The sequence below is a fragment of the Pleurodeles waltl genome, chromosome 1_2 (genome assembly GCF_031143425.1).
Source record: "Pleurodeles waltl isolate 20211129_DDA chromosome 1_2, aPleWal1.hap1.20221129, whole genome shotgun sequence".
In the NCBI taxonomy this organism is placed as follows: domain Eukaryota; kingdom Metazoa; phylum Chordata; class Amphibia; order Caudata; family Salamandridae; genus Pleurodeles; species Pleurodeles waltl.
The window spans coordinates 1287815865-1287841991 of record NC_090437.1 but is presented as its reverse complement, the minus strand read 5'-3'; the positions used below and the strand labels follow the sequence as shown (position 1 = coordinate 1287841991).

The 26127-nt window shown below is 48.7% G+C and overlaps 1 protein-coding gene across 2 annotated transcripts in view; it reads right to left on the bottom strand.

Annotated features, from left to right (window-relative positions):
- ATRN (attractin) overlaps nucleotides 1-26127 on the bottom strand; it is a 670776-nt gene that overhangs the window by 97485 nt on the left and 547164 nt on the right. For both annotated transcript variants that reach the window (XM_069205063.1, XM_069205055.1), the window contains exon 26: nucleotides 11962-12040. In XM_069205063.1, coding sequence (XP_069061164.1) covers nucleotides 11962-12040 — 79 coding nt within the window. The remainder of the gene's footprint in view (nucleotides 1-11961; nucleotides 12041-26127) is intronic.

Here is a 26127-nt window from a genome sequence, read left to right as displayed (position 1 = left end):
TTTGGTAGTTTGATTCGAGGTACTACTGACAGGTCCAGTAGTGTTGTATACCATGGTTGGCGAGCCCAAGTTGGTGCTATTAGTATTAGTTTGAGTTTGTTTTGACTCAATTTGTTTACCAGATAAGGAAGGAGTGGGAGAGGGGGAAAAGCGTAGGCAAATATCCCTGACCAACTCATTCATAACACATTGCCTTTGGACTGAGGGTGTGGATACCTGGACGCGAAGTTTTGGCATTTTGCGTTTTCTTTTGTTGCGAATAGGTCTATTTCTGGTGTTCCCCAGCGTAGAAAGTAAGTTTGTAGTATCTGGGGATGAATTTCCCATTTGTGTGTCTGTTGGTGAGCTCGACTGAGATTGTCGCCAACTGGTTTTGAATCCCTGGGATGTATTGTGCTATTAGGCAAATGTGATTGTGAATCGCCCAATGCCAAATCTTTTGTGCTAAGAGACACAGTTGTGATGAATGTGTCCCTCCTCATTTGTTTAAGTAATACATTGTTGTCATGTTGTCTGTTTTGACAAGAATGTGTTTGTGGACTATTAGCGGTTGAAATGCTTTCAATGCTAGAAACACTGCTAACAGCTCTAAATGATTTATATGCAGTTGCCTTTGTTGAACGTCCCACTGTCCCTGTATACTGTGCTGGTTGAGGTGTGCTCCCCACCCCATCATGGAAGCATCTGTTGTGATCACGTATTGAGGCACTGGGTCTTGGAATGTCCGCCCTTGGTTTAAATTTATAGGATTCCACCACTGAAGCGAGAAGTGTGTTTGGCGGTCTATCAACACTAGATCTTGAAGTTGACCCTGTGCTTGTGTCCATGTGTTGCTAGGCACTGTTGTAAGGGCCACATGTGTAGTCTTGCGTTTGGGACAATGGCTATGCATGAAGACATCATGCCTAGGAGTTTCATTACAAACCTCACTTGATAGTGTTGGTCTGGGTACATGTTTAGTATTACATTTTGGAAGGCATGTACCCTTTGTGGACTTGGAGTGGCAATCCCCTTTTGTGTGTTGATTGTTGCTCCCAAGTATTGTTGTATTTGACACGGTTGTAGATGTGATTTTTGGTAGTTTATAGAGAACCCTAGTTTGTGGAGGGTTTCTATGACTTATTTTGTGTGTAGAAGACACTGTTGCTGAGTGCTGGTTTTTATTAACCAATCGTCTAAGTAAGGGAATACGTGCATGTGCTGTCTCCTGATGTGAGCGGCTACTACTGCAAGGCATTTTGTGAATACCCTTGTCGCTGTTATGCCGAATAGTAAGACCTTGAATTGGGGAATGCACGTCTTGTATTACAAACCTCAAGTATTTTCTGTGGGAAGGATGTATGGGTATGTGGAAATAAGCATCCTTGAGATCTAATGTGGACATGTAGTCCTGTTTGAGCAAGGGAATCACGTCTTGAAGTGTCACCATGTGAAAGTGATCTGATTTGATGTAAAGATTCAGTGTTCTGAGGTCTAATATGGGTCTCAGTGTTTTGTCCTTTTTTGGAATTAGGAAATACAGGCAGTAGACACCTCTTCCTTATTGCTTCTTTTTGTAACAATGCTTGGACTTCTAGTTGTAACAGGTCTAAGTGTTGTTTGGAAATATTGTGTGCTCTTGGAGGCACATCTGGTGGCAAATGTAGGAATTCTATGCAATAACCATGTTGGATAATGGCTAGGACCCACGCGTCCGTAGTTATGTGTTCCCAGTTGTAGTAGTAATCTGTAAGTCTCCCCCCCCACTGGTGTTGTGTGATGGGGGTTTGTGACATTGAAGTCACTGTTTGGTTTGTGGGGTTTTTGGGCTTTGGAATTTCCCTCTTGTTTTAGGGAACTGTCCACCCCTATATTGTCCTCGAAAACTTCCTCTCTGATATTGGCCCTGATATGTGGGTCTGACTTGTGAGGTGGAGGGCTCTGTGGTTTGGGCCCGAAACCCCCCTCTAAAGTGTGGCTTCCTAAAAGTGCCTCTGCTCTGTGGGGTGTACAGCGCGCCCATGGCCTTGGCCGTGTCCTTCTTTAATTTTTCTATCGCTGTATCCACCTCCAGCCCAAACAATTGTTGTTCATTAAAAGGCATATTCAGCACAGCCTGCTGGATTTCTGGCTTAAATCCGGAGGTCTGTAGCCACACGTGTCTCCGAATGGTTACCGCTGTGTTTACTGTCCTGGCCGCCGTATCTGCTGAGTCCATAGACGATCTTATTTGGTTGTTGGAGATAGTTTGGCCCTCCTCGACAACCTGTTGGGCACGCTTCTGGAACTCTTTGGGAAGGTGTTGAATGAGATGTTGCATTTCATCCCAATGTGCCCTGTCGTATCTTGCCAGTAGAGCTTGAGAATTGGCAATTCTCCATTGATTGGCTGCCTGTGCGGCCACCCTCTTGCCTGCTGCATCGAATTTCCGACTTTGTCGGGCGGTGGTGCGTCTCCAGAAGTTTGTGAGTTTGCCCTTTTCCGGGCTGCTCCTACTACTACCGAATCAGGAGTTAACTGCTGTGTGCTGTACACAGGGTCCGTAGGGGGAGGTTTATATTTCTTCTCCACCCTAGGTGTGATGGCTCTGCTTTTGACTGGGTCCTGAAACACCTGTTTGGCATGTTTTAACATGCCTGGTAACATTGGCAAACTTTGGTATTGGCTGTGCGTAGATGACAGGGTGTTGAACAAGAAGTCATCTTCTATGGGCTCTGCATGCAGTGCTACATTATGAAAAGTAGCTGCCCTGGAAACCACCTGCATGTAAGCAGTACTGTCCTCAGGTGGTGATGGCCTTGCCAGGTAGCAATCAGGACTATTATCTGAGACCGGTGCATCATACAAATCCCATGCATCCGGGTCATCTTGGCTCATCCCTGTGTGCGTTTGTGACAGCATCATTGGGGGTGTTGCTACTGGGGACAGATGTGGCGAGTGCGCTGGCAATTGCTGTGGCGAAAACTGTGGTGGTGTTTTTTCTTTAGCCACTTTTGCTTTTGGCTGCATTTCCGCCTCTTGGAATGAGAGCTTCCGCTTCATCTTTATTGGAGGCAGAGTTCTGATTTTCCCCGTGTCTTTTTGTATATGGAGCCTCCTCTGGGTATGGTCTGGCTCTCCCATGCCCAGTTCTTGTTCAAATCTGTTGCCTTGTAATTGTGTGGAAAGGCCTTGTTCCTCTGTTTAGGAGCTGTGTTTCGGCTCCGAGGCTGCATGTTTCGGCACCAAAATCTTTTCGGCAGTCTTTTTCGGCTCTGAGGAAACCTTTTTGGCTTTCGGTGTGCCGATCTCTCGGTGCTGAGTCTGGTCAGAGCCGGTATCTCGACCGGAGTCGGATGTCTTCGGCTGCTGTGAGGCCTTTTTCGGTGCCGATGTTTGGTCACCGAGTTTTCGGGTTAAGCCATGGCCTGTTGGCGGTGGCGTCCCCTTGGCCTTCATTATTTTGGCGTGAGTTTTCCCCGGGGCTGGTTTACTCACGGTTTGTTGCGTCTTCGGCTGCTCACTCTCGGACTCGTCCGAGTCCGAATCTGGAATGGAGAACCTCTCCTCTTCTTCGACGTCGATGTGCCCAGTCGGTGTCGACGCCATCTGGAGCCTTCTAGCTCTTCGATCCCGCAGTGTTTTCTTAGATCGAAATGCCCGGCAAGCCTCGCAAGTATCCTCTTTGTGTTCGGGAGACAAACATAGATTACAGACCAAGTGCTGGTCTGTATAAGGATACTTTGCGTGGCAATTGGGGCAGAAGCGGAAGAGGGTCCGGTCCATGAGGTTTGAAGATGGACGTGGTCGGGCCGACTTGGCCCCGCCGAGGATTGGAAGCCCCGAAGGGCCGCCGGAGCTCTTCTTTCTTCGGTGTCGATGTGCTAGAACTAACCCGGTACCGAGCGCAAACAATACCGTCGAATTTTCCGATGGATAACTATCTTTTCCGAACCGAAATACAGAGCGAAGAGGAACACGTCCGAACCCGATGGCGGAAAGAAAACAATCTAAGATGGAGTCGACGCCCATGCGCAATGGAGCCGAAAGGGAGGAGTCCCTCGGTCTCGTGACTCGAAAAGACTTCTTCGAAGAAAAACAACTTGTAAGAGTCCGAGCCCAACACTAGATGGCAGGATAATGCACAGCATGTGTATCTGCAGCTACACATGCCATCAAACATATATATATATATAAATAAAGCAAAGGCTACAGGGACGTTATAGTTCGGTTCACTCATGCAACTATGACTTGTGCCCTAAGGTAACTATAACTTGTGCCCCTGCCATGCACAGTTTTCTAATCATTCATTTTACTGCAGATATATTGCAGTGATATTATCAATGATGCTATGGGAGATGCTATGAGTAATGTAATACGTGGGGTAAATAGCAGTGGATGGCAGGAGCTATAGTTCCCTTAGGGCACAAATTATAGTTACTTGAAATAACTATAACTGCTGAATTTCTATGTTTTTTTGCGTTTAAAATCTGAACCTAACTAGAACACCCCTGTAACCTCTTTTTAAGCGCATTTCTATGGTTTTATTAATTTACGTTAATCCAACCACCGCAGCGCATAGATGGAATTATACCAAATTTGGCAGAAAGCGTGCTTTATGTGATTTGGTATAAATCCGTTCAGTAGATTTAGAGATATTAAAGATATTAAAAGAAAAATAAATATGGCTATCTAGGGACACGGAGGCTCCCTAGATCCCGGAAATCTCATGCTGAGATCTGACTGGCTGCCAACACATCAACCAGGAAGTACTGGCAGCCATTTTGGGACTCTGCTTCATCTGAGTCCCAAAAGAAAATGTAAAAAAAAAGAAAAAAGAAAAAAAAAAAAAGAAAAAAAAGAAAAGAAAAAAAAAAAAATGGGACAGGGTAAGAACATCCTCCCCCTCTAGCCTTGATGCATGGGTCCCCCCAGCCAGGGCAAAATGCAAGGTAAAAAATAAAAAATAAAAATTAGGTCTTCCACACTTTTTCTTAACTTAGCACCAGAGTGGCCCAGGTTCTGGGTGCATGCACATATATAAAAAAAAAAAAAAAAAAATGGAGGGGGCTCATGGGCCCCACCAGACAAGGGCTTACTAATGGGGACCACAATCTGCCCGGGGCAAAAGTTTAGAGTAAGCGGGGGGCCGGCACGTACCATGGAGACCACCACCTAACTCTGGACACAGGCAAAAAAAAATTATAAGTGGGTCCCTGCGCGCACCCTCGCGGGCCCCAGGGATCACCGCCTTCTCGGGGCTAATTACTATTTTTAAAAGGAGGCGGGGGGGGGGGGTCATGCGGACCCCCTCTCAGGCCATAAACAGCACTTGGAACCACCACCTCCCCAGGGCAGGCCCTTGCAAAAGAAAGAAGAGGGGCCATGCTGCCCCCCTCCTGGAGACATTTATGGCCCAGGGGACCACCATTCCCCTAGGGCTGGCTTCTGCTATCTAACAAGGTGCCCACCCTCAGGAGATAGCTGCTTGCTTTCGCTTGGCGGAAGCTGTGACAGCACTAGCCAAGCAAAAAGAAAACACTAACTTCGGCCGAAGGAAGCGCGCGGCGATGTTTGGAATAACGTAAAATTATTACAATTACATAATGTTAAAAAAATAAAACATTAATTCACTGAAAAAAGCAAAGGTTACAGGGACATTATAGATAAGCTCACATTTAAATCGTACAACCCCATTGAAATTCAGGAGGAATAGAGTTATTTCAAGTAACTATAATTCGTGCCCTAAGGTAACTAACTCGAGCCCTCGCCATCCACTGCTAACTATCCCATCTATTACATCAGTCATGAAATGAAATTATCACTGCAACATTTGCAAGAAAATAATTGATGAGGAAACTGTGCATGATGGGGACTATAACGTCCCTGTAACCTTTGTTCTAAGAGAATATGAATACACACACATACATATGCTTCAACACCACTTCCAAACTTGAAAGAGCCTCTGACAACGGGATTTGTGCAAACAATGGTTAGTTTAAGAAATATTTGTGAATGCATAATGGTTGCTTAATTCAATATGAGTTCAGAATGAATTTAGATGTCCTACAACCATTGATTACTCTTGTAACTCAAGGACAACACAAGCTATGCCAAGTCTTTATCCTTAACACATATGTAGGAAGTTGGCTCTGTATATACTATTTCAAAGTAAGAAATAGTGTGCACAGAGTCCAAGGGTTCCCCTTAGAGGTAAGATAGTGGCAAAAGTAGATAATTCTAATGCTCTATTTTGTGGTAGTGTGGTCGAGCAGTAGGCTTATCAGAGGGTAGTGTTAAGCATTTGTTGTACACACACAGGCAATAAATGAGGAACACACACTCACAGACTTAACTCCAGGCCCATAGTTTTTATATAGAAAAATATATTTTATTTATTTAATTTAGAACCACAAAATTCAAGATTTGAGGTAAGTACATAAAATGCAAGGTATTTCATAAAGTGTATAGAACTTTGATTTAAAACAGTAGTACACACAGTTTTGGTTAAAATGGCAATAAGCTATTTCAAAAGTGGACAGTGCAAAAATCAACAGTTCCTGGGGGGGAGGTAAGTTTGGTTAGGTTTCTCAGGTAATTAAAGCATTTACACAGTCAGTCTCCTGGGCATAGGAAGACCACCGCTGGGGGTTCAATGCAACCCCAAAGCCACAGCACCAGCAACTCAGGTGCAGAGGTCAAAGGAGGGCCCAAAACACATAGGCTCCTATGAAGAACAGAGGGGCTCCGGTTCCAGCCTGCTAGCAGGTAAGTACCTGCGTCCTCGGGGAGCAGACCAGGGCGGTTTTGTAGAGCACTTGGGGGGGGGGGGGGGGGGGGAGGAAACACATACAAGCCCAAGAAAAACACCCTCAACAGCACAGGGGAGGCCAGGTAACGTAGGCAAAGTAGGCATTGGGTTTGCTATTGAAAGCAATGGAGGGACCCGGGGGTCACTTAGGCAATGTAGGCAGGGCACAGGGGGGCGTCTCGGGCAAGCCACCGACTGGGCTAGGATGAGGGCCGCCTGCTGGTCACTCCTGCACGGGTAGGTGGTTCCGCTCGGTCCTGGGGGCTGCAGGTGCAGTGCTTGGTCCAGGCGTTGGTTACTTTGTTACCAGGCAGTCGCGGTCAGGGGGAGCCTCTGGATCCTCTCTGCAGGCGTCGCTGTGGGGGTGCGCCTCAGGGTGTCCACATCGTTGGAGTCACCTGGGAGTCCTCTCTGCGGTGTTGGTTCCCCTGAGCTCGAGCTGGGGAGTTGGGTGCAGAGTGTGAAGTCTCACACTTCCGGCAGGAAGTGAGAGTTCTTTAAAAGTTGCTTCAAAGTTGTTGCAGTTTCTGAACAGTGCCACTGTTCTCGGGAGTTTCTTGGTCCTTTAGGTGCAGGGCAGTCCTCAGAGGTTGCTGGTCCTGTCGGATGTGTTGCTGTGCAGGTTCTTTGAGTCTGGAGACAGACCAGTAGGGCTGGGCCAAGTCAGTTGGTGTCTGTCGTCTCTGCGGGGCTTTCAGGTCAGTAGTCGTCCTTGTTGTTGTAGGTTGCAGGAATCTGATTTCCTGGGCTCCGGTTCGCCCCTAAATACTAAATTTAGGGGTGTGTTTAGGTCGTGGGGGCAGTGGCAATGGCTACTGCCCTTTGAGGGTGGCTACACCCTCTATGTGCCTCCTCCCTGAGGGGAGGAGGGCACATCCTTATTCCTATTGGGGGAATCCTCCAAAACTAAGATGGAGGATTTCTAAACGCAGGGGTCAGCTCAGGGCACCTTAGGGGCTGTCCTGACTGGTAGGTGACTCCTTGTTTTTCGCATTATCTCCTGCCTTGCCGCCAAAAGTGGGGGGCAGTGGCCGGAGGGGCGGGGATGCCATGGGATGCTATAACAAAAGGGCATGAGCCTTTGAGGCTCATCGCCAGGTGTTACAGTTCCTGCAGGGGGAGATGAGAAGCACCTTCACCAGGTACAGGCTTTGTTCATGGCCACAGAGTGACAAAGGCACTCTCCCCATGTGGCCAGAAACTCATCTGGTTGTGGCAGGCTGGCAGAAACTGGTCAGCCTAGCTCTAGGAGTCGAACTAATATTCAGGGGCATCTCTAGGATGCCCTCTGGGTGTATTTTACAATAAATCCCACACTGGCACCAGTGTGCATTTATTGTGCTGAGAAGTTTGATACCAAACTTCCCAGATTTCAGTGTAACCATTATGGAACTGTGGAGTTCGTATTTGACAAACTACCAGACCATATACTTTTTATGGCTACCCTGCACTTACAATGTCTAAGATTTGGCTTAGACACTGTAGGGGCATATTGCTCATGCAACTATGCCCTCACCTGTGGTACGGTGCACCCTGCCTTAGGGCTGTAAGGCCTGCTAGAGGGGTGACTTAACTATGCCACAGGCAGTGGGATGTGAGCATGGCACCCTGAGGGGAGTGCCATGTCGACTTAGTCATTTTCTCCCCACCAGCACACAAGCTGTGAGGCAGTGTGCATGTGGTGAGTGAGGGGTCCCCAGGGTGGCCTAATACATGCTGCAGCCCTCAAAGACCTTCTCTGGCCACAGGGCCCTTGGTACCAGGGGTACAATTTACAAGGGACTTATCTGTGTGCCAGGGCTGTGCCAATTGTGGGAACAAAGTTACAGTTTAGGGAAGGAACACTGGTGCGGGGGCCTGGTTAGCAGGGTCCCAGCACACTTTCAATCATAACTGGCATCAACAAATTGCAAAGGTTAGGGGGGTAACCATGCCAAGGATGGCATTTCCTTACAGTTGCTGAGAAGCCCAAGGACTTAGCCATAGCTCATGAGTCCTTTAAGCGCTCCTGCGCAGTTTCTGCCTTTCTGCCAAATATGCAGGACCCATCTAAGGGGATGTCCATAAGGTTTGCCTGGACATCCCCCGAAAAGTCAGATGTACAAAGCCAGGCATAGCGTCAGCGGGCCACCGTCGACAACTCTCTACCCAGCGAGTCAGTGTTGTCCAATCCACACCGGATAGTAAACTTGGTTGCATTTCTCCCCATCTTTGCTTGTGAGAGAGTGAGAGAGTGAGAGAGCGTCCAGCACGCCCTCAGTGACCTGAGGCGGCACCTGCGCCACTGTATCCCATAAAGTATGTGAAATGTAGCCCAATAGGCATGATGTGTTTACTGTCCTCAATATCAGACTGGAGGAAGAAAACATCTTCTCAAGCTGGTCCAGCCTCTTGGATTCCCTATCCGGGGGAGCAGAAGGGAAGGCGCCATGGGAAGTGGAGGCTTGTACCACCAAGCTCTCCAGGGTGGGTTGTTGTGTGAGGAAGCTAGGATCATCTGGAGCTGCACGATGGGGGCCAACTGTCCTACTTACAGGAGCCCCTGCGCTGGGTTTGGACCACGTCCCTTAGCAAGATATCTGTGAGGGCTTCATCAAAGGATAACATGGGTTCCGATGTGGAAACCCCTGGCTGAAGCACCTCAGTCAGGAGATTAGTCCTGACCAGCACCATAGGAAGATCTAAGTACAGGACCTAAGCTGTCCTACGCGCCACCATAGCATACGATGCTCCCTCCTCTATAGCCACTTTAGGAGGGGAGAGCATCCCAGAATCTGGAGAGTTGTCCAGTCCACTGCACTCTTCTATCTCTCCATTGCAGTCCATTTGCTCCAAATGAGAGTCCAGAGGGTCCCATTGCTCACCAATGCCTGGCTGAGGATAGAAAGACTCAAGCAATGATTTGGCACCTGTTGGCACCAGAATCTACGTTGTTTGATGCAGTTTCGTCTCAGGTCATCGGATATTAGAATATCACCAGTGGGTGCCAGTAACGTCTCTGTCAGGAGCGACGCCGGAGGAGGCCGACTGTGTGGACTCGGCATTGTCTCGGATCTGACATTAGATCCAAGAGACCCCATCGGCGTAGAAGCCGCCCCAGTGGAACCTGATGCAGCCCCTGACGACCCTCTGGGGCCCGAAGGTGCGCCAATGGGGCCAGCCCACTCAAATACGAGATGCATGGCCTCGTAAAACTCTGATCTGAGCGAGAGTTGCTCCGGCTCCTAGTAGGGGAAGGAGGGGTGAGGGGGTCTGAATTGAGAGGGTAGTGGGGTGTTGGAGTCGGCCCTGGCAAAGGATCTGCAGAACCCTACCTGGAACGTCGATGTAAGCAACTTGCCTCGTCAACCAACAGGCGAGGGGAAATTGAAGTCTGCTTGGACCTCTAGTGCCTCCCTCCCCCCCCCCCCCCCCCCCCACCCCCCGAGTGGCCGGAGGACCTCGAGTGGGACAAAGAGGACTTGGGGCTCCTGGAGCAGCCCGCAACCTCCTCCTTGACTGGGATAGTTAGCCAACAGGCGAGGGGAAGTTGAAGTCTGCTTGGACTTCTTGTGCCTCTTCCCGAGTGGTCGGAGGACCTCGAGGGGGACAAAGAGGACTTGGGGCTCCTGGAGCATCCCCGCAACCTCCTACTTGACCGGGGCCATGATCTCCGAGGAGTCGCGCCTGCCGACGTCTACTGCCGGGCCACCATGAGCTTCAGGGATACTCCCTCAAAGCTTTGAAAGCCATTGCCCAGCAGTGGGCACACTACTGAGTCAGTCTCAATCTATGTACCAGAGACTTACCTCGTGTGGATCTGTCACCGACATGGCACAATGGCAGGAGCCACACGGTTTGAATCTGGTCTTTCTCAAGGTCAACCTCGCACAGAGACAAAAAAACATGGACAACAAGGTTGAAAAGGCTGGTCAAAAGAGAGGGTAGCTCTGTTCTGGGTCTGCGCTTTAACTGGTGTGGAAGGAAAAGAACGGACGTACGCACGCCTGGGTGGTACCTGTATAAGCGACTGTGACGTCACAGGCGGCTCCAATGACGCCAAGTGATCACGACGCCGCCACCCGACAGTGTGCGCAAGGGTATTGCTCAGCAAAAGTTCCAGATTCCAAGCGGACTCCTGGAAATTTTAAGGTAAGGAATCTGCAGCTAGAAGTCTCTATCAGATACTCCAGACCAGAAGCAAAGCAGAGACCCAGCGAGAAGCCAAGTGAAAGCACACAATGATAGATGATGAAGTCAAACAGATGAGGGAGCAGAAGAAACAAATGAAAAAGAAACAAAGGTAAAATTAGTCTATGTTCAACCACAGTAACATACAAGTTTCTCCCAAAGTTTTCAAAGAGATAGCATATATTTTATGCATAAAAACTTTGTTTTTCAAAGTATTTGCCTATGGAATGGAGCGGAGAGATGAGTAGAAAATACATAGAGATGAGGAGAAGCAAATCAAGGTGACAGAAAACAATGGTTATGTGACAGACTAAAATAAAAGACTGTGAAAAAGGACAGTTCTAAGGGAGGAGTTTGCATTCACCCATAAAAGTGTAGTGAGAAGGGACAATTTAGGTGTACATGGGAGATGAAGTTTCAGACCTACAATAGAAATATCCATTCATGGAGCTCACCTTTTTTTTTTTTTTTTTTAACACAGCAACATCCAAGAAGAGTTCTAGGTCTTCAGAGAGAGAAGAACTCTTGAGCTTTTCAGATTAGATGACATAATGTGACAAACTGAGGTGCAGGATTTTATTCAATACACAAGCCACTTTATAGATGCCTCTAAGAGACCAAGGAGTGGCTTATAGGGCCATTTTTAATAGACCTAGATGTATTTTGGGGATGCTAAATAGAATGGAGCCTGGAAAAATACTACTTTAAGGTCTTGGTCCTTCATACAAGATTTTATCCCGCCCAATAAACTAAATTAACATTGCATCCATTTTATTAATTAATGTGTATGGTGAAATTGCAGGGGATGCCCAGAATGAAGCCTATGGATTTTGTTGACTGATGGCTGGTTTAAAAGAGCGACGAAGCCAGAAATATCATAGGGCGAACCACTGTTCATGTACATTTGTTTATCACTGGTGTAATGGCTGAACAGATTCAAAAACGTACAGACTGAGTAGAGAAGTTTCTAAATGATGAAATGAGAAGGTCTGTATCAAAAGAAGGCATTGTTTCTAACTAACCTCTCTCCTTCGTGATGCCCAACAGCTTTGCTTGATCTTCCAAACCACAGCAGCAACAAGAAGCAGAGAGAGAAAACAACTGGAGGGAAAAAAAACACATCATTAATACCTGTGCATATTTTTTTTATTATTTCCATTTCACATGATACTTCGAATGTAGGAAGCTGGCCTGGTGTGTGGTGAGCACCTATGGTGTTATCACCTTATACCAGGTATCCCCTATTAGTGAACTGTAGGCAGTGTCTAGGAAGCTAGGGCTCTCTAGAGGTAGCTGTGGATGAGAAGCCAAGGCTTATCTATGAGACATGCAAAGGTATTGAATACCACTATAGTCACACAGCACACTCACATGAAAGAACCACAGTGTTACAAAAATAAAGGTACTTTATTATAGTAACACAAATACTAGAATACTGAATAGGCAATCCCTCAACTGGAGGTAAGAAAACACTATTATATACACATTAGTAGTCAACAAATAGCAAAGAAAGCAATAAACATTGGTTAAACCAATTGCAAATAGTGAGAGACCTAGGGGAGGGCCAAACCATATACTAAAAAAGTTGAATGTGTAAAGCAGTCCCCCACCTAAGGAAGCGGAATCAGCAGAAGGGAGCTGGAGGAACTAGGAACCTCAAGAGGTGAGTACCAGAGTGACACCCCCCCCCCCACGGCCAGGCGAGCAGATGCAAGTAACTAGTTTCCCCCCAAAACAACAGGAGGACTTTGGAAAGGGATTATGCAATACCGAACCAAGAGTGGAAGAACCCAAAAGTGAATCCTGACAGAAGAGGACCTGCAAAGGAAGGGGACCAAGTTCAATTTGTGATGGAATGTCCGGTGGTGGCAGGAGCCACTATCCACCCTTCTGTGGATGCAGGACCAGGTCTACAGTGGATAAAGGTGGTCAGCAGTGTAGCACAGGAGCTAAAGAGGATCCCCAGAAGTGATGCAAGTGATGTCCCACGTCAGTGGTCGAGATGCAGTCAGTCAGTAGTGCTGGAAACCACAAACAACCCTTGGCAAATGCAAGAGATGGAGAAGAAGGTTTGCAAGGCTGAAGAGGACCAGCAAGATCCAGGGGACTTGACCTAAAGAGGAGAGTTCGAGTGACCTCAGCAGCTGGGACAGTCACAAGAAGAGGAGGCAGACCCCAAAGGTAACCTACTGGTAGCAGGCACAAGAGTTGCAGTGAGGCCCGCTCAGCAAACCTGAAGAGGAGTCCCATGTCGCTGCAGCAGCACGCAGAAGACTGTACTTTGCAGGGAAGAGTGCTGGGGACCGGGGCCACAAGGAGCCTGGATATCCCTTGGAGGAGGAGCAAACAAGGCTTGGCAGGTGCAAGAGTCGCAGTGCACAGTGGTACTGTCCTGCAAGAAGAGGCACCAGCTTACCGTCTCCCAAGTTGGACAGCTGGTAGAGAGGACCAAGGGGACCACTCCAGATGCAGGATCCAGGCAGTTACGGAGGAGAGGAAATCCACGCAGCCGGTCGTCGTTGCAGCTGGTATCGCGGATGCAGGGGAGTGACTCCTTCACTCCAAGGGAGATTCCTTCTTACTTCTTGTGCAGGCTGAAGGCTCGTCGCCCTCAGAGGATGCACAGCCAGGGAAATGTTGCAGTTGCTGGAAGGAGCCAGTGAAACAATTTTGCACAGCTGAGTTGTGGCTGAAGTTACAGACTGTCGGTTCCTGGAGGGTCCAGTTGCAGTCCCCGTGGCCAGAAGATGAAGTAAACGATGCAGAGGAGTCCTACTGGAATCTGAGGACCCACTTAAGAGGGAGACCCTAAATAGACCAGGAACAGGGACTGGTCACCTGGCAAGGTGACCACCAATCAAGAGAGGGCTGCTAAGTCACCTATCTGACCTAGCCACTCAGATGTTCCCAGAGGCCTCTGCCCACCTTGGATTCAAGATGGCAGAATCAAGTGGTCACCTGGAGGAGCCCTGGGCACACCCCTACAGTGGTGATGGACAGGGGAGTGGTCATTCCCCTTTCCTTTGTCCAGTTTTGCACCAGAGCAGGGACCAGGGATCCCTGGACTGGTGCAAACTGGTTTATGCAAGGAGAGCACCAAATGTGCCCTTCAAAGCATACCAGTGGCTTGGAGAGGCTACCCCTGTCAAGCCATGTAACACCTATTTCCAGGAGAGAGGGTGTTACCTCCCTCGCCCAAAGGAAATCCTTTGTTCTGCCTTCCTCTGCCTGAACTGGTCAAGCAGCAGGATGGCAGAAACCTCTCTGAGAGGTGGCAGCAGTGCGGGCTGCCCGGAAAACCCCAGAAGACTGGTAGGAGCAAGGCTGGGGGTCCTTTAAGGATCCTCCAGCATGCACGGAATCATACAACCAATAAGGGCAACAGTATTGTGGTACGATTCCAACATGTTTGATAACAAACATCTCATGGTTCGGAGTTATCATTATGTAGCTGGACACAGGTAGTGACCTGTGCCCAGTACACAGGTAAAAATGGCTTCCCCACACTTATGAAGGCCAGTGTAATTGAGCTGGAGTTCGCAAGGGCACCTCTTCTCATGCAGGGGTTCCCTCACACACATGCACCTTGCCCTCTAGGCTAGGAGGGCCTACCATAGGGGTGAATTACAGTGACCTGTAGTGAAAGGGTGCATGCACCTTTTCACGCAGGCTGCAATGTCAGGCCTGCAGACACATTTTGCATGGGCTCCCATGGGTGGCACAATACATGCTGCAGCCCGTGGGGAACCCCTGGTGCACCAATGCCCTGGGTACCTAATACCATATACTAAGGACATATACGGGGGCACCAGTATGCAAATTGTGGGGTGTGCAAAATCCTAAACAACCAAATTTAGAGGGAGAGCACACAATCACTGGGATCCTGGTTAGCAGGATCCTAGTGAAAACAGTCAAACCATACCGAAAGCAGGCAACCATGCCAAAAAGAGGGTACTTTCCTACATCAAACATGCTCTGGAGTGTAGCAAAAGTACATATACAGAAGTATCACATTTAAATAGACTAAATCAGACCACATAAACTGTACATCCTAACAGTCATATTTGCTGAACAAGCTACTAATATTAGATAATCTATCTGGTGGATATAACCCAGGTGATCGCTACACTGGATCTAGAATTTTCCATAAATGTTTCAGTAGACTGGCAGGTGGCACTACAGGACACCACAGTGATGATTTGTTTTTGACAACATTGGTTTATTTAACAAATAACAATGTGCCACTTAGCTACATAAGAGTGCCTCTGGAGGTATACATTACAGGGGGATACAAAAGGGTACAGCAATACAGAATCCGTTAGGATTGGCGATCGTGATAGGAAATCCAGAGCAGCATAGCATACCAGTTCCAGAGGGCAGGGTCCAAGTCTGCAATGACAGGAACCCTCTTTATAGGGGGAATATCTGTTCTGAAGGTTAGAACACCCTTGTAAGCGAAGGGGGCAGGCGGCTGCACCATAGCAATCTTACGCACCTCTGAAAAGTAATTAAATGGAGCCGCATATAGGCACAATCCATATGTGCTGACACTGGTTCATCGCTAACTCGTGCGTCATACATGTCACTGAAAGCCAAATGCCCGAGAACCAAATTAGAGGCAGCTGGGGGACTGGGCAGAGTACTAGGGATCCTCACCTCAGGCAAATGCACACCACTTTATGCGAACACAAGATGTGTAGGCACTGGCTGCAATGCCCAAAATAAGATCCAGGGCAGCCCTGTCCTCAACTATGACCCTGTTGCAATAACAAGCATAGGCACTCTATCCTAGTGGCAGCGATCTGTTTCTAAAGGCCTACTGACGTAGTAACTTCTACCTCTTCTGAGCCTCTGAGGAAGAAAATGCCTCAAATCACCCCCCCTTTCAATTATGCAAACAGATGGCATTATCTAACATGATTTCTACTCCCACTCCACACATTTCTGCGGCAGTATAGCAGTGCTGAGCTGCATGGTGCCACCTTTCAGCACACAGAGTTACTGCTGAAAAAGCTTCACAATTTATTTTTACACCTGTGGAATATTCAAAAGCTGATGAATCTGCAGTTAGAAGTCTCTATCAGAACATCTACATTCGCAAAACATCCAAAGAAATGCAGAGTAGCATTCTAACAGAATATGTACAGACCCTCTTTGAAGACATATTGAAAGGTTCAGGCCAGATGCTGATTAGACAGAATAGAACACATACAGATGTCCAGCGTCAGAAACCCAAGGTCTCATCCCCAGACATTTTATGAGGAAAAAGAAATCACTGTGACTAAGGCCTGCGAAACGGGCCCTATCTTGTTCAACTGTGCGAGCAATACAACTCTTCCAGGACTTATCCCCATAAAGTTAACAACATTTAGACTGTTTAGACCAGTCACAGATCTGCTTAAGGCAAAAGGCTTCAAATACAGGTGGGGCCTCACTGGAGGAAGCATGCTCCTGCCTGAGCGAGCATACTGCCACTATGACCCCGGCAGACATGAAGAAAGTAAGAGCCCTAAAAAACAGTGACAAACAATTTAAGTAATTCAAAGTCTGGCAGAGAAGAGATCACAGCAAGGAATGAGTGTGCCATGTGTCCAGGAGATGCTGTCTTGCCACCGCCCAGCCAAGAGTAGAAACTTTGTAAGGCATGGGCAAAGTGTACTCTAGCACAGGGCTCCAGCCTTTCAGGGGACCCTAAGATAGAAGCAGCTGTATTCTGCAGAGTCTTGCCCTGATGACCTTGAATAATTCTTAAACTTATTTTTAATGTGGGTGATGTATGAGTCTCTATGACAGACCTTTTGCCAAGAAATGTTAGGTTTATGTTTCATGCAAAATCCATATATATTTTTTTTAAATAACCTTACCAGTGAGAAATAGGAGGGTGTCACAGAGATCATGTGCAGTGATATTAGCACGTTTCTGCTGTGTTACAATATTGAAAACACACATCACTATCCATGAATATTAAACAAACTGTAGAAAAGTGCTCTTTTTGGCATGGTTACCCCCCACGTTTTGTCTAATATTGATGCTGACTTGACAGAGTGCTGGGATCCTGCTAACCAGGCCCTAACACCAGGATTCTATTTTAAAAAATGTACCATTGCTTCCACAATTGTCACAGCCAGGGAAGGTCCCCAAGGGCTGCAGCATGTATTATGTCACCCAGGGGGACCCCTCACCAAGCACATGCACATTGCCATTGCAGCTTGTGTGTGCTGGTGGAGAGATAAAGCCAAAGTTTCAGGGTGTCATGCCCACAAACCACTACATACGGCATAGGTAAGTCACCCCTCTAGCAGGCCTTACAGCCCTAAGGTAGTGCTCACTATACCATAGGTGAGGGGATAGTTGCATGTGCAATATGCCCCTACAGTGTCCAAGTCCATTCTTAGACATTTTAAGTGCAGTATGGCCATACTCAATATATGGGCTAGGAGCTTGACATTACGGACTCCACAGCTCCATAATGGCTTCACTGAAGTCTGGGAGGTTTGGTATCAAGCTTCTCAGCACAATAAACCCACACTGATGCCAGTGCTGGATTTACTGAAACATGCATCCAGAGGGCATCTTAGAGATGCCTCCTGTATTTTAGTCAACCTTCTAGTGCAGGACTGACTGGTCTGTGGCAGCCTCAAACTTCCAGACAAGTTTCGGACCACATGGGGTGAGAGAATCAGTGCAGTCTGTGGCCAGAAACAAAGCCTTGAATGGGTGGAGGTGCTTCACACCTCCCCCTCCAGGAACTTTAACACCTGGCGGAGAACATCAACGGCTCAGGTCTCTTGTTACAGTGCCTCGGGGCACTCCAGCTAGTGGAGATGCCCACCTCCTGTCTAACCCCGTTTTTAGCGGCAAGTCCGGTGGGAATAGGAAAAACAAGGAGCAGTGACCACTTCAGCTAGGACCACCCCTAAGGTGTCCAGGGCTGAAGTGACCCCCACCTTGCAAATCCTCCATCTTGGTTTGGAGGACAGGGACCAACAGGGTTAGGTCTGTGTCCCCCTCCCTAAAGGGAGTGGACACCGGAAAGGGTGTAGTCACCTTCAGGGACAGTAGCCATTGGCTACTGCTCTCTGACCCCTGTAACGCCCTTAAGGATCCAAGACTGAAGGGCTCCCTTGAACCTAGCTCGTCAGATTCCTGGCAACCTCAAGAAGACGACAAGAAGAAAGAAGGACTGCTAAGCTGACACCCAGCAGAGAAGATTGAAGACACCAGCTGACTTGGCCCCAGCACTACAGGCCTGTTTCTGGCTTCTGAAGCCCTGCTACAAAAAGGCGATGCATCCTGCAGGACCAGCGACCTCTTAAAAGCTTCAAGAGGACTGCCTGCACCCCAGAGGACCAAGATCCAGAGTGGACAGTGGCCCTGTCCAGAAAGAAACTAAGAAGAGACTCCAGAACAGCCCCGGGCCAGCAAGTCCTGCCCACTCTGCACCAGATGCCCACGTTCCGTGTCCAGGTGGCCCAACCGACGAGACAGTAATCAGGAGATTCTGACCAAGTGTCCACCCTGGGTTGACCATCCTGTCCAACACAATGACACCTGCTGCCTAAATCCGGAGGACCTCCCAGACCATGAGAGAACCAGACGAAGATTTCCGAAACCTAAAGGTACCCCTGCACCCTTAGCCCCCTGGCCTTGGAGAATCTGACCACCAGTCCAGCAAAGTTCAGCAGACGGCCCTCCTTGTCCAGCCTGTGGTTTTCAAGAACCGACCCCCTGGACCTAGCCTGCAGCATCCTTATGAGCCCCTTAGGTCCCCCTATTGAAAAGCATTGGGAGCCCAATAATGTGTATGCACCCTGCACCCAGCCACCCCTGTTCCACTGAGGGTGTGTATTTGGTGCTGGCCTCCGAATGACGTGGGTACTTACCTGCAAGCAGGCCAGATTTCGAGTGTCCTCTGTCTCCATAGGATTCCATTTTAAATCCTGCATCATCTTTGACCTCTGCACCTGGCCGGCCCGTGTTGCTGGTGGTGGGTGTTTGGGGTTAACTTGAACCCCAAACTGTGGACATCCTAAACCCCAGAGATTGGAACTCTAAGTCCTGTACTTACCTCAAAAACGTACTAAACCCCCGAACAGTTTCTGAAAATTGCAGTGTCAACTCTTAAAACAGATTTTTGCTATTTTCTTGAAAATCATTTAACTTGCCAAATTGAAACAAAGCGGTATTGATACACATATTGGATATTTACTTGCAAATGTACTTACCTGCAACTTGAATCTTGTGGCTCTAGACGAACAAGTTACTTACCTTTGGTAACGCATTATCTGGTAGAGACTATCTAGCTGCAGATTCCTTATCTTTTAATTCCCTGGGGTCAGCTTCGAATCTGGAATTTTTTGTTGAGCAGCGTCGGGTGGTGTAGTTCGGATCTGCGTGTGGCATTCAGCTCCACGTGGTGTCATCAGCGTTGTTGGAGCTGTCTGTGACGTCACAGTCACCTATAACGGCACCACCATATGTCAGTTCTTTTACCCACGAGCTTCCACACCAGAAGTGCAGTCTCATGGATGAACCAACAGTCATTCCGTGCAAAACTAGGGCCCTGAAAGTGATAAACCCTAACCCTACTACACATATCAGCAGAGGGAGGGAGGAATGGGTGGGTGTAAGGAATCTGTAGCTAGATAGTGTCTCCAGATATTGCGTTACCGAAGGTAAGCAACTTGTTCGTCTGATAGACTTCTAGCTGCAGATTCCTTACCTTTGAATAGATACTCAAGCCATAACCTCCTGGCTGTGGGCTGCGGATACCTCTGCTACACTAAAAAGTCCTGTAGGACCTAACTGGCAAAGTGCCAGTCTCTCCGTACCCGATTATCCAGGCAGTAATGTTTTGCAACCTGTTCAAGGATGCCCACGTTGCTGCTTGACAGATATCCAGGACTGGAACACCCCAAACTAGTGCAGTGGTAGCAGCTTTGCCCTGGTAGAAGGAGCCCTCAAGCCCTCAGACGGCTGCTTCCTGGCCAATACGCGGCAGATCGTGATGCAGACAACGACCCAGCGTGAAATGATTCACTTCTGCACTGCCCAACCCTTCTTTGCTCCCACATACTCCACAAAGAGTTGGTCATCCACCCGAAACTCTTGTGCGGTCAAGGTAGAACGACAACACTTTTTTTGGTTACAGCCGGTGGAGTTGCTCCTCTTCTTTAGAGGGATGCAGTAGAGCAAAGAAGGCGGGCAGGGTGATGCTCTGACCCAGGTTAAATGGGGTCACCACCTTGGGGAGGAAAGAGGCACAAGTTCTGAGAACCAACTTCTCGGAAAATATGGTGAGATACAGTGGCTTGGATGAAAGGGCCTGCATCTCATTCACCCTCCTGGCAGATGTTATTGCCACTAGGAAGGCTGTCTTGATGGTGAGCAGCCAGAGGGGACAGTTGTCTAAGGGCTCGAAGGGAGCACACATAAGAAATGCGAGGACCAGATTTAAGGCCCATTGCGGAAAAACAAAGGGTGTAGGGGGAAACATATGTACAAGCCCTTTGAGGAACCTATGTACAATGGGCGATTTGAAAAGTGAAGGCTTGTCAGGCAGCTGAAGGAATGCCAATAAGAAAGTGGGATAGCCCTTGAGAGAACCCAAGGCAGAACACTGCTGGGCAAGGGAAAGTATAAAGAGAAGGATTTGAGAAAGAGAAGCAGAAAGACCTTTTGGTACTATATTATACAAAGCGTTTCCCACGGCAGATGTATACCGTTTTAGTGGAGGGACGCCTAGCTGCCAAAATAACTTTACAGACTTCGGGAGGAAGGTCAAAAGTCATCAACTGCCGCCGCTCAATCTCTATGCATGAAGGCGCAGATTGACAGTTTTGGGTGGAAATCCTTCCCCTGCTGCTGCGACAGAAGATCCTCCCTAAGGGGCAACCTGATTGGAGGATTGATGCTCATTTTCAGAAGCTCGGGATACCAGACTCTCCGTGCCCAATCGGAGCCAGTAGGATAACTTGGGCCCAGTCGTTCTTCATCTTCTTGAGAACTCTGGGCAGAAGTGGTATGGGCTGAAAGGCGTACAGGAGGCCTGAACTCCACTTGCAATGAAGTGTTGCTGAGAGATTGCCGCCTTGGAAACTCCAACGCGCAATACTGCTGACATTGCACGTTTCATGCAAAGACGAACAGATCTACCCAAGGGTCTTCCCCACTGCTGAACGAGTCCTTGCGCCACCTCCAGGTCAGATACCATTCATGATCCGACAGGCACCTACGGCTGAGTTTGTCTGCGCTGGCATTCAGAGAACCTGCCAGGTGTTGAACCACCAGGGTTATGCCCTGCTGTTCCAGCCATGTCGAGACGCAGAGCCTCTTGACAAAGGGTCCATGACCCACACACTGCCCTGCTTGTTGCAGTACCACATTGCTGTGGTGTTGTCCGTGAATACCTGCACTATTTTCCCTTTTACAACAGGAAGAAATGCTTTTAATGCCAGTAGGATCGCCCAGATCTCCAGTAAGTTAATATGGAGTCCAGATTTCGCTGGAGACCAGAGGCCTCTGATCTCCACCTCTCCCAGATGGCCACCCCATCCCAGAAGTGACGCATCTGTCACTACTGTGAGATCTGGCTGGGGAAGGGAAAGGAGTCTGCTTCTGACTCAATTGCAGTTCACTAACCACCACTGCAGGTCTTTTGCAGTTCCCTCCGAGATCTGAACCGTGTTGGTAAGATTGCCCTGATGCAGTGCCCACTGGAACTTCAGGTCCCACTGCAGAGTCCTCATATGCCATTCTGGCATGCTTGACTAACAGGACGCAGGAGGCAATGAGTCCCAACAGCCTTAGAGTCTGCTCACCAAAATCCAAGATAGAGACCGAAATATCGGTATCAAAACCTGAATATCCTGGACTCGCTGTTCGGGAGGATAAGCCCGAAACTGCACTGTGTCCAGAACGGCTCCAATGAAAGGGAGCTTCTGAGAGGGACTCAGGTGTGACTTCAGCACGTTGGGCCGTAGGAGCCTTTAACAGCCAGTCAAGGTAAGGGAAGACTGAAATCCCTAACCTGCACAGATGAGCTGCTACCACCGCCATCACCTCGGTGAACACCCGAGGGGCACTGATGAGACCAAAGGGGAGCACGGTAAACTGGAAGTGCTCGTGGTCCACCTTGAACCGCAAGTAGCACGCCTGTGGGCAGGCAGGATGGGGATGTGAAAATACACATCCTGCAAGTCCAACGCTACCATCCAGTCTCCTTGGTCTAGGGCAGACAAGACCTGAGCAATAGTGAGCATCTTGAATTTCTCCTTTTTGAGTAAGAGGTTGACATCCCTTAAATCCAAGATAGGGTGAAGACCCTTGTTCTTTTTGGAATCAGAAAGTAGCGGGAATAACTACCACTGCCTACTTCTGACATCAGGACCATTTCTATGGTTCCCTTTGTCAAGAGAGCTGTAACTTCCTCACAGAGCAAGATTAAATGATCCTCCATCAGCAGTTCTTTTAATGGAGGCATAGAGGGAGGGAAAGACTGAAGGGGAGGGAATAGCCCTCATGTATGATCTGCAAGACCCATTTGGCCGATGTTGTGGACCACCAGTCAGGGAGATAAAACTGAATCCTCCCTCCAACTGGACAAGCATGGTCTTGCAGAATCATACTAGGAGGACTTGGGCGCTGTGGAAGAGGGGGGCTGGGTGTGGCTGACCTCTGGCTAGACCTTCTGGGTCTGAAGGCACCACAACCTCGAACTGCAGGCTGAGAAGTGGAGGATGGTGGCTGACCTGTGGGTGGCATGGTACCACACCCCTTCCAAGGCCTCGAAAGGGGTGAAAAGCTGACTGCTAGGGAGCATGTGCCGAGAGGCCCAAGGATATGGCCATAGCTCGAGAGTCCTTGAACATCTCAAGCGCCGTGTCTGCCTTTTCTCCAAAAAGGCGTGAGCCGTCAAAGGGCATGCCCATCAGGTTTGCCTGGACATCCCCTGAAAAGCCAGACGTATGAAGCCAGGTGTGGCGATGAAGGGCCACTGTCGATGAAATCGCCCTGCCCAGTGAGTCGGTTGTGTCCAAACCGTACATAATCAAAAACTTGGCTGCATTTCTCCCATCTTTGACGGCTTGAGTGAGTGTCCCGCACACCCTCGGGGACCTGGGGCATCCCATATAGTATGGGAAAAACAGCCCAACAGGCATGAGGTGTTTACGGACCTGAAAGCCAGCCTGGAGGAAGAAAACATCTTCCCAAGTTGGTCCAGCCTCTTGGATTCCCTATCCGGGGGAGCGCAAGGGAAGGTACCATGTGAAGTGGAGGCTTGGATCACCAACCTCTCCGTGGTGCTGGATGAGGAAACTAGGGTTAGTAGGAGCTGGTCGATGGTGGCAGCGGCGGCTGATTGTCCTATTCACAGGAGCCCCTGTGCTGGGTTTGGACAACGTCCGTAGCAGGACATCAGTAAGGTCTTCGTTGAAAGGAAACATCGGCTCTGAAACCCACGGCTGAAGCACCTCTGTCAGGATGTTAGTCCTGATTGGCACCGTAGGCAACTCTAGAACCAATACCTCAGCTGCTCTATGCATCACCATGGCATATGAAGCTCCTTCCTCAGTAGCCACAGAAGGTGAGAGCATGCCAGTATCTGGAAAAGTATCTGTCTACTGGCTTCTCCTTGGTCTTCATACCAGTCCTGTTACAATCCATATTCTAAAGGGTCTTCAGACCCCTCCCATTCCCCACCTGTGCCTGGCTTTTCAAAATAAGGCTCAGGTACTGATATGAGTCATGTCGGCACCAAAGTCGGAATCTGAGTCATATGACGTCATTCTGGCTTCGGATCATCCGGAATGAAGATGGGGCTTGAACAACCAGTGGGCACCGGCGGGGCGTTGACATTGGGACAGACACCAGATGAGGCCAACTGTGTGGAACCGCGTCGATCCGCATCCAATATCGGATCCTGGGGTCCCCAGATGGGGCCCTTGTTGACCCATGTAGGGTCCGAAGACCCACCAGCGGGGGCAACCCACTCAAATACAAGGCGCATGGCTTCGTAAAGTTCAATAAATTGAGTGGGGGTCGCTGAGGCTCCCAGATTTTGGGGGGACATGCGACCGTGCTCGGATAGTCGACATTCCCGAGTTGCCTCATTGGCCGACGGGCGTGGCGAAGTCTACTTGGAATTCTTCTTTTTGTGTGTCTTCCCCAAGTGCCCGGAGGACCTCGAATGAGAAGAAGACTTGGGGCTCCTGGAGTGGTCCTGTGACAGTGGTCCTGTGACCTCCTAGGAGTCGCACCTACCGGTGTCGACTGCTGGGCCGCCATGAGCTTCAGAGACTGCTCCCTCAAAGCTTTCGAGGCCATGGCCCGGCAGTCGGAAAACGACTTCGAGTCGTAGTCTGTCAAAGCACCAGAGACATACCTGATAGGGGATCCTCACCGACATGGAGCGATGGCAGGTGCCACACGGCCTGAACCCAGTCTTTCTTGAGGACATCTCGCACAGATGAAAAAATTGACAAAAAGGTTGAAAAAAGCCTGACAAAAAAGGCAGAGAGTAGCTCGATCGCACACCTGCGTTTAACCGACATGAAAGGAAAAGAACTGACATGTGCATGCCGGGGTGGTGCCTTTATAGGCCACCATGACGTCACATACAGCGCCAAAGCCAAGTGGAGCCGGACGACGCACTTGGATCGGAACAATGCCACCCAATGGCGCGTGCAGGTTATTGGTCAGCAAAAAATTCCGGATTCGAAGCGGACGCCAGGGAATTCAAACGTAAGGAACCTGCGGCTAGAAGTCTCTATCAGATATAAAGTAACAAAACATATTTTTGCTATATAAGAACAAATGGCCTTGAGTTAGTCACAGAGTGTGTGCTTCATTTATTGTCTGTGTGTGTACAACAAATGCTTTGCACTAGCCTCTGATAAGCCTATTTGCTCGACCAAATACCATAGAAAAGAGTCTTAGAATTATCTACTTTAGCCTCTGTTAAGACTCTGGGGAACCCCTGGACTCTGTGTACACTATCTCATTTTGATATAGTATATACAGAGCCAGCTTCCAACATCACATTTAGAATTTGGACGATTGTGCCTGTGCACTGTCAAGTGACCTGGCCAAAGAATGCATGAAAGAGCTGATATTAGATACAAAACTGTCCCGCACAGTGCCCCCCAGAACACATTTGGCTCAGGGCCCCAAATTCCTTAAGATGTCCCTCGCCGGACGAACTCCAACATAAGACATGGAATGATATCTGGGTTAGGCCAGGCAGGGGCTGGCTCTAATGTACAGTTTAAATTTAAGACTGAGCTGGAGCCAAGCCAGTGAAGGATGACAGGGGAATTACACCTCATTAGGTTAACTTTCTGCAGGTTTACGAGAAGAGTGAGGGAGGAATAGATCTCTGGATGGCAATCCTCCAGTGCCTCACATATATTTATTAGTGAGTGACTGACACTGGTCTTTATGATGTTGATGGTTAGGTTTAATCAGAGCATGCTTCAGTTGCAAATTTTTGAAATACCAAATGCCTGTAATTTTTTATTGCTTTTGTAGTTCTGGGAAGATCAGCAGTCCCTTGGACATAACCCAACTCTGAGATGATGAGATCGCACTTACGGAGCCACTAAACACCCTCCCCATGTATGTTAGAGTCCCACAAGGGAATCTCTAATGTGAGTTTAGCTCTCCATCTTGCGCCCATTGAAGCATTCTGGCAGATTTGGCCTCAGTGTGTGTAAGGAAATGCCTCCTTGTCATGGTTACCCCCTAACCTTTTGCCTTTGCTGATGCTAAGTTATGATTTGAAAGTGTGCTGGGACCGTACTAACCAGGCCCCAGCACCAGTGTTCTTTCCCTAAACTGTACCTTTGTCTCCACAATTGGCACAACCCTGGCACTCAGGTAATTCCCTTGTAATTGGTACCCCTGGTACCAAGGGCCCTGATGACGGGGAAGGTCTCTAAGGGCTGCAGCATGTCTTATGCCACCCTAGGGACCCCTCACTCAGCACATGCACACTGCTTACCAGCTTGTGTGTGCTGGTGGGGAGAAAATGACTAAGTCGACATGGCACTCCCCTCAGAGTGCCATGCCAACCTCACACTGCCTGTGACATAGGTAAGTCACCCCTCTAGCAGGCCTTACAGCCCTAAGGCAGGGTGCACCATACCACAGGTGAGGGCATATGTGCATGAGCACTATGCCCCTACAGT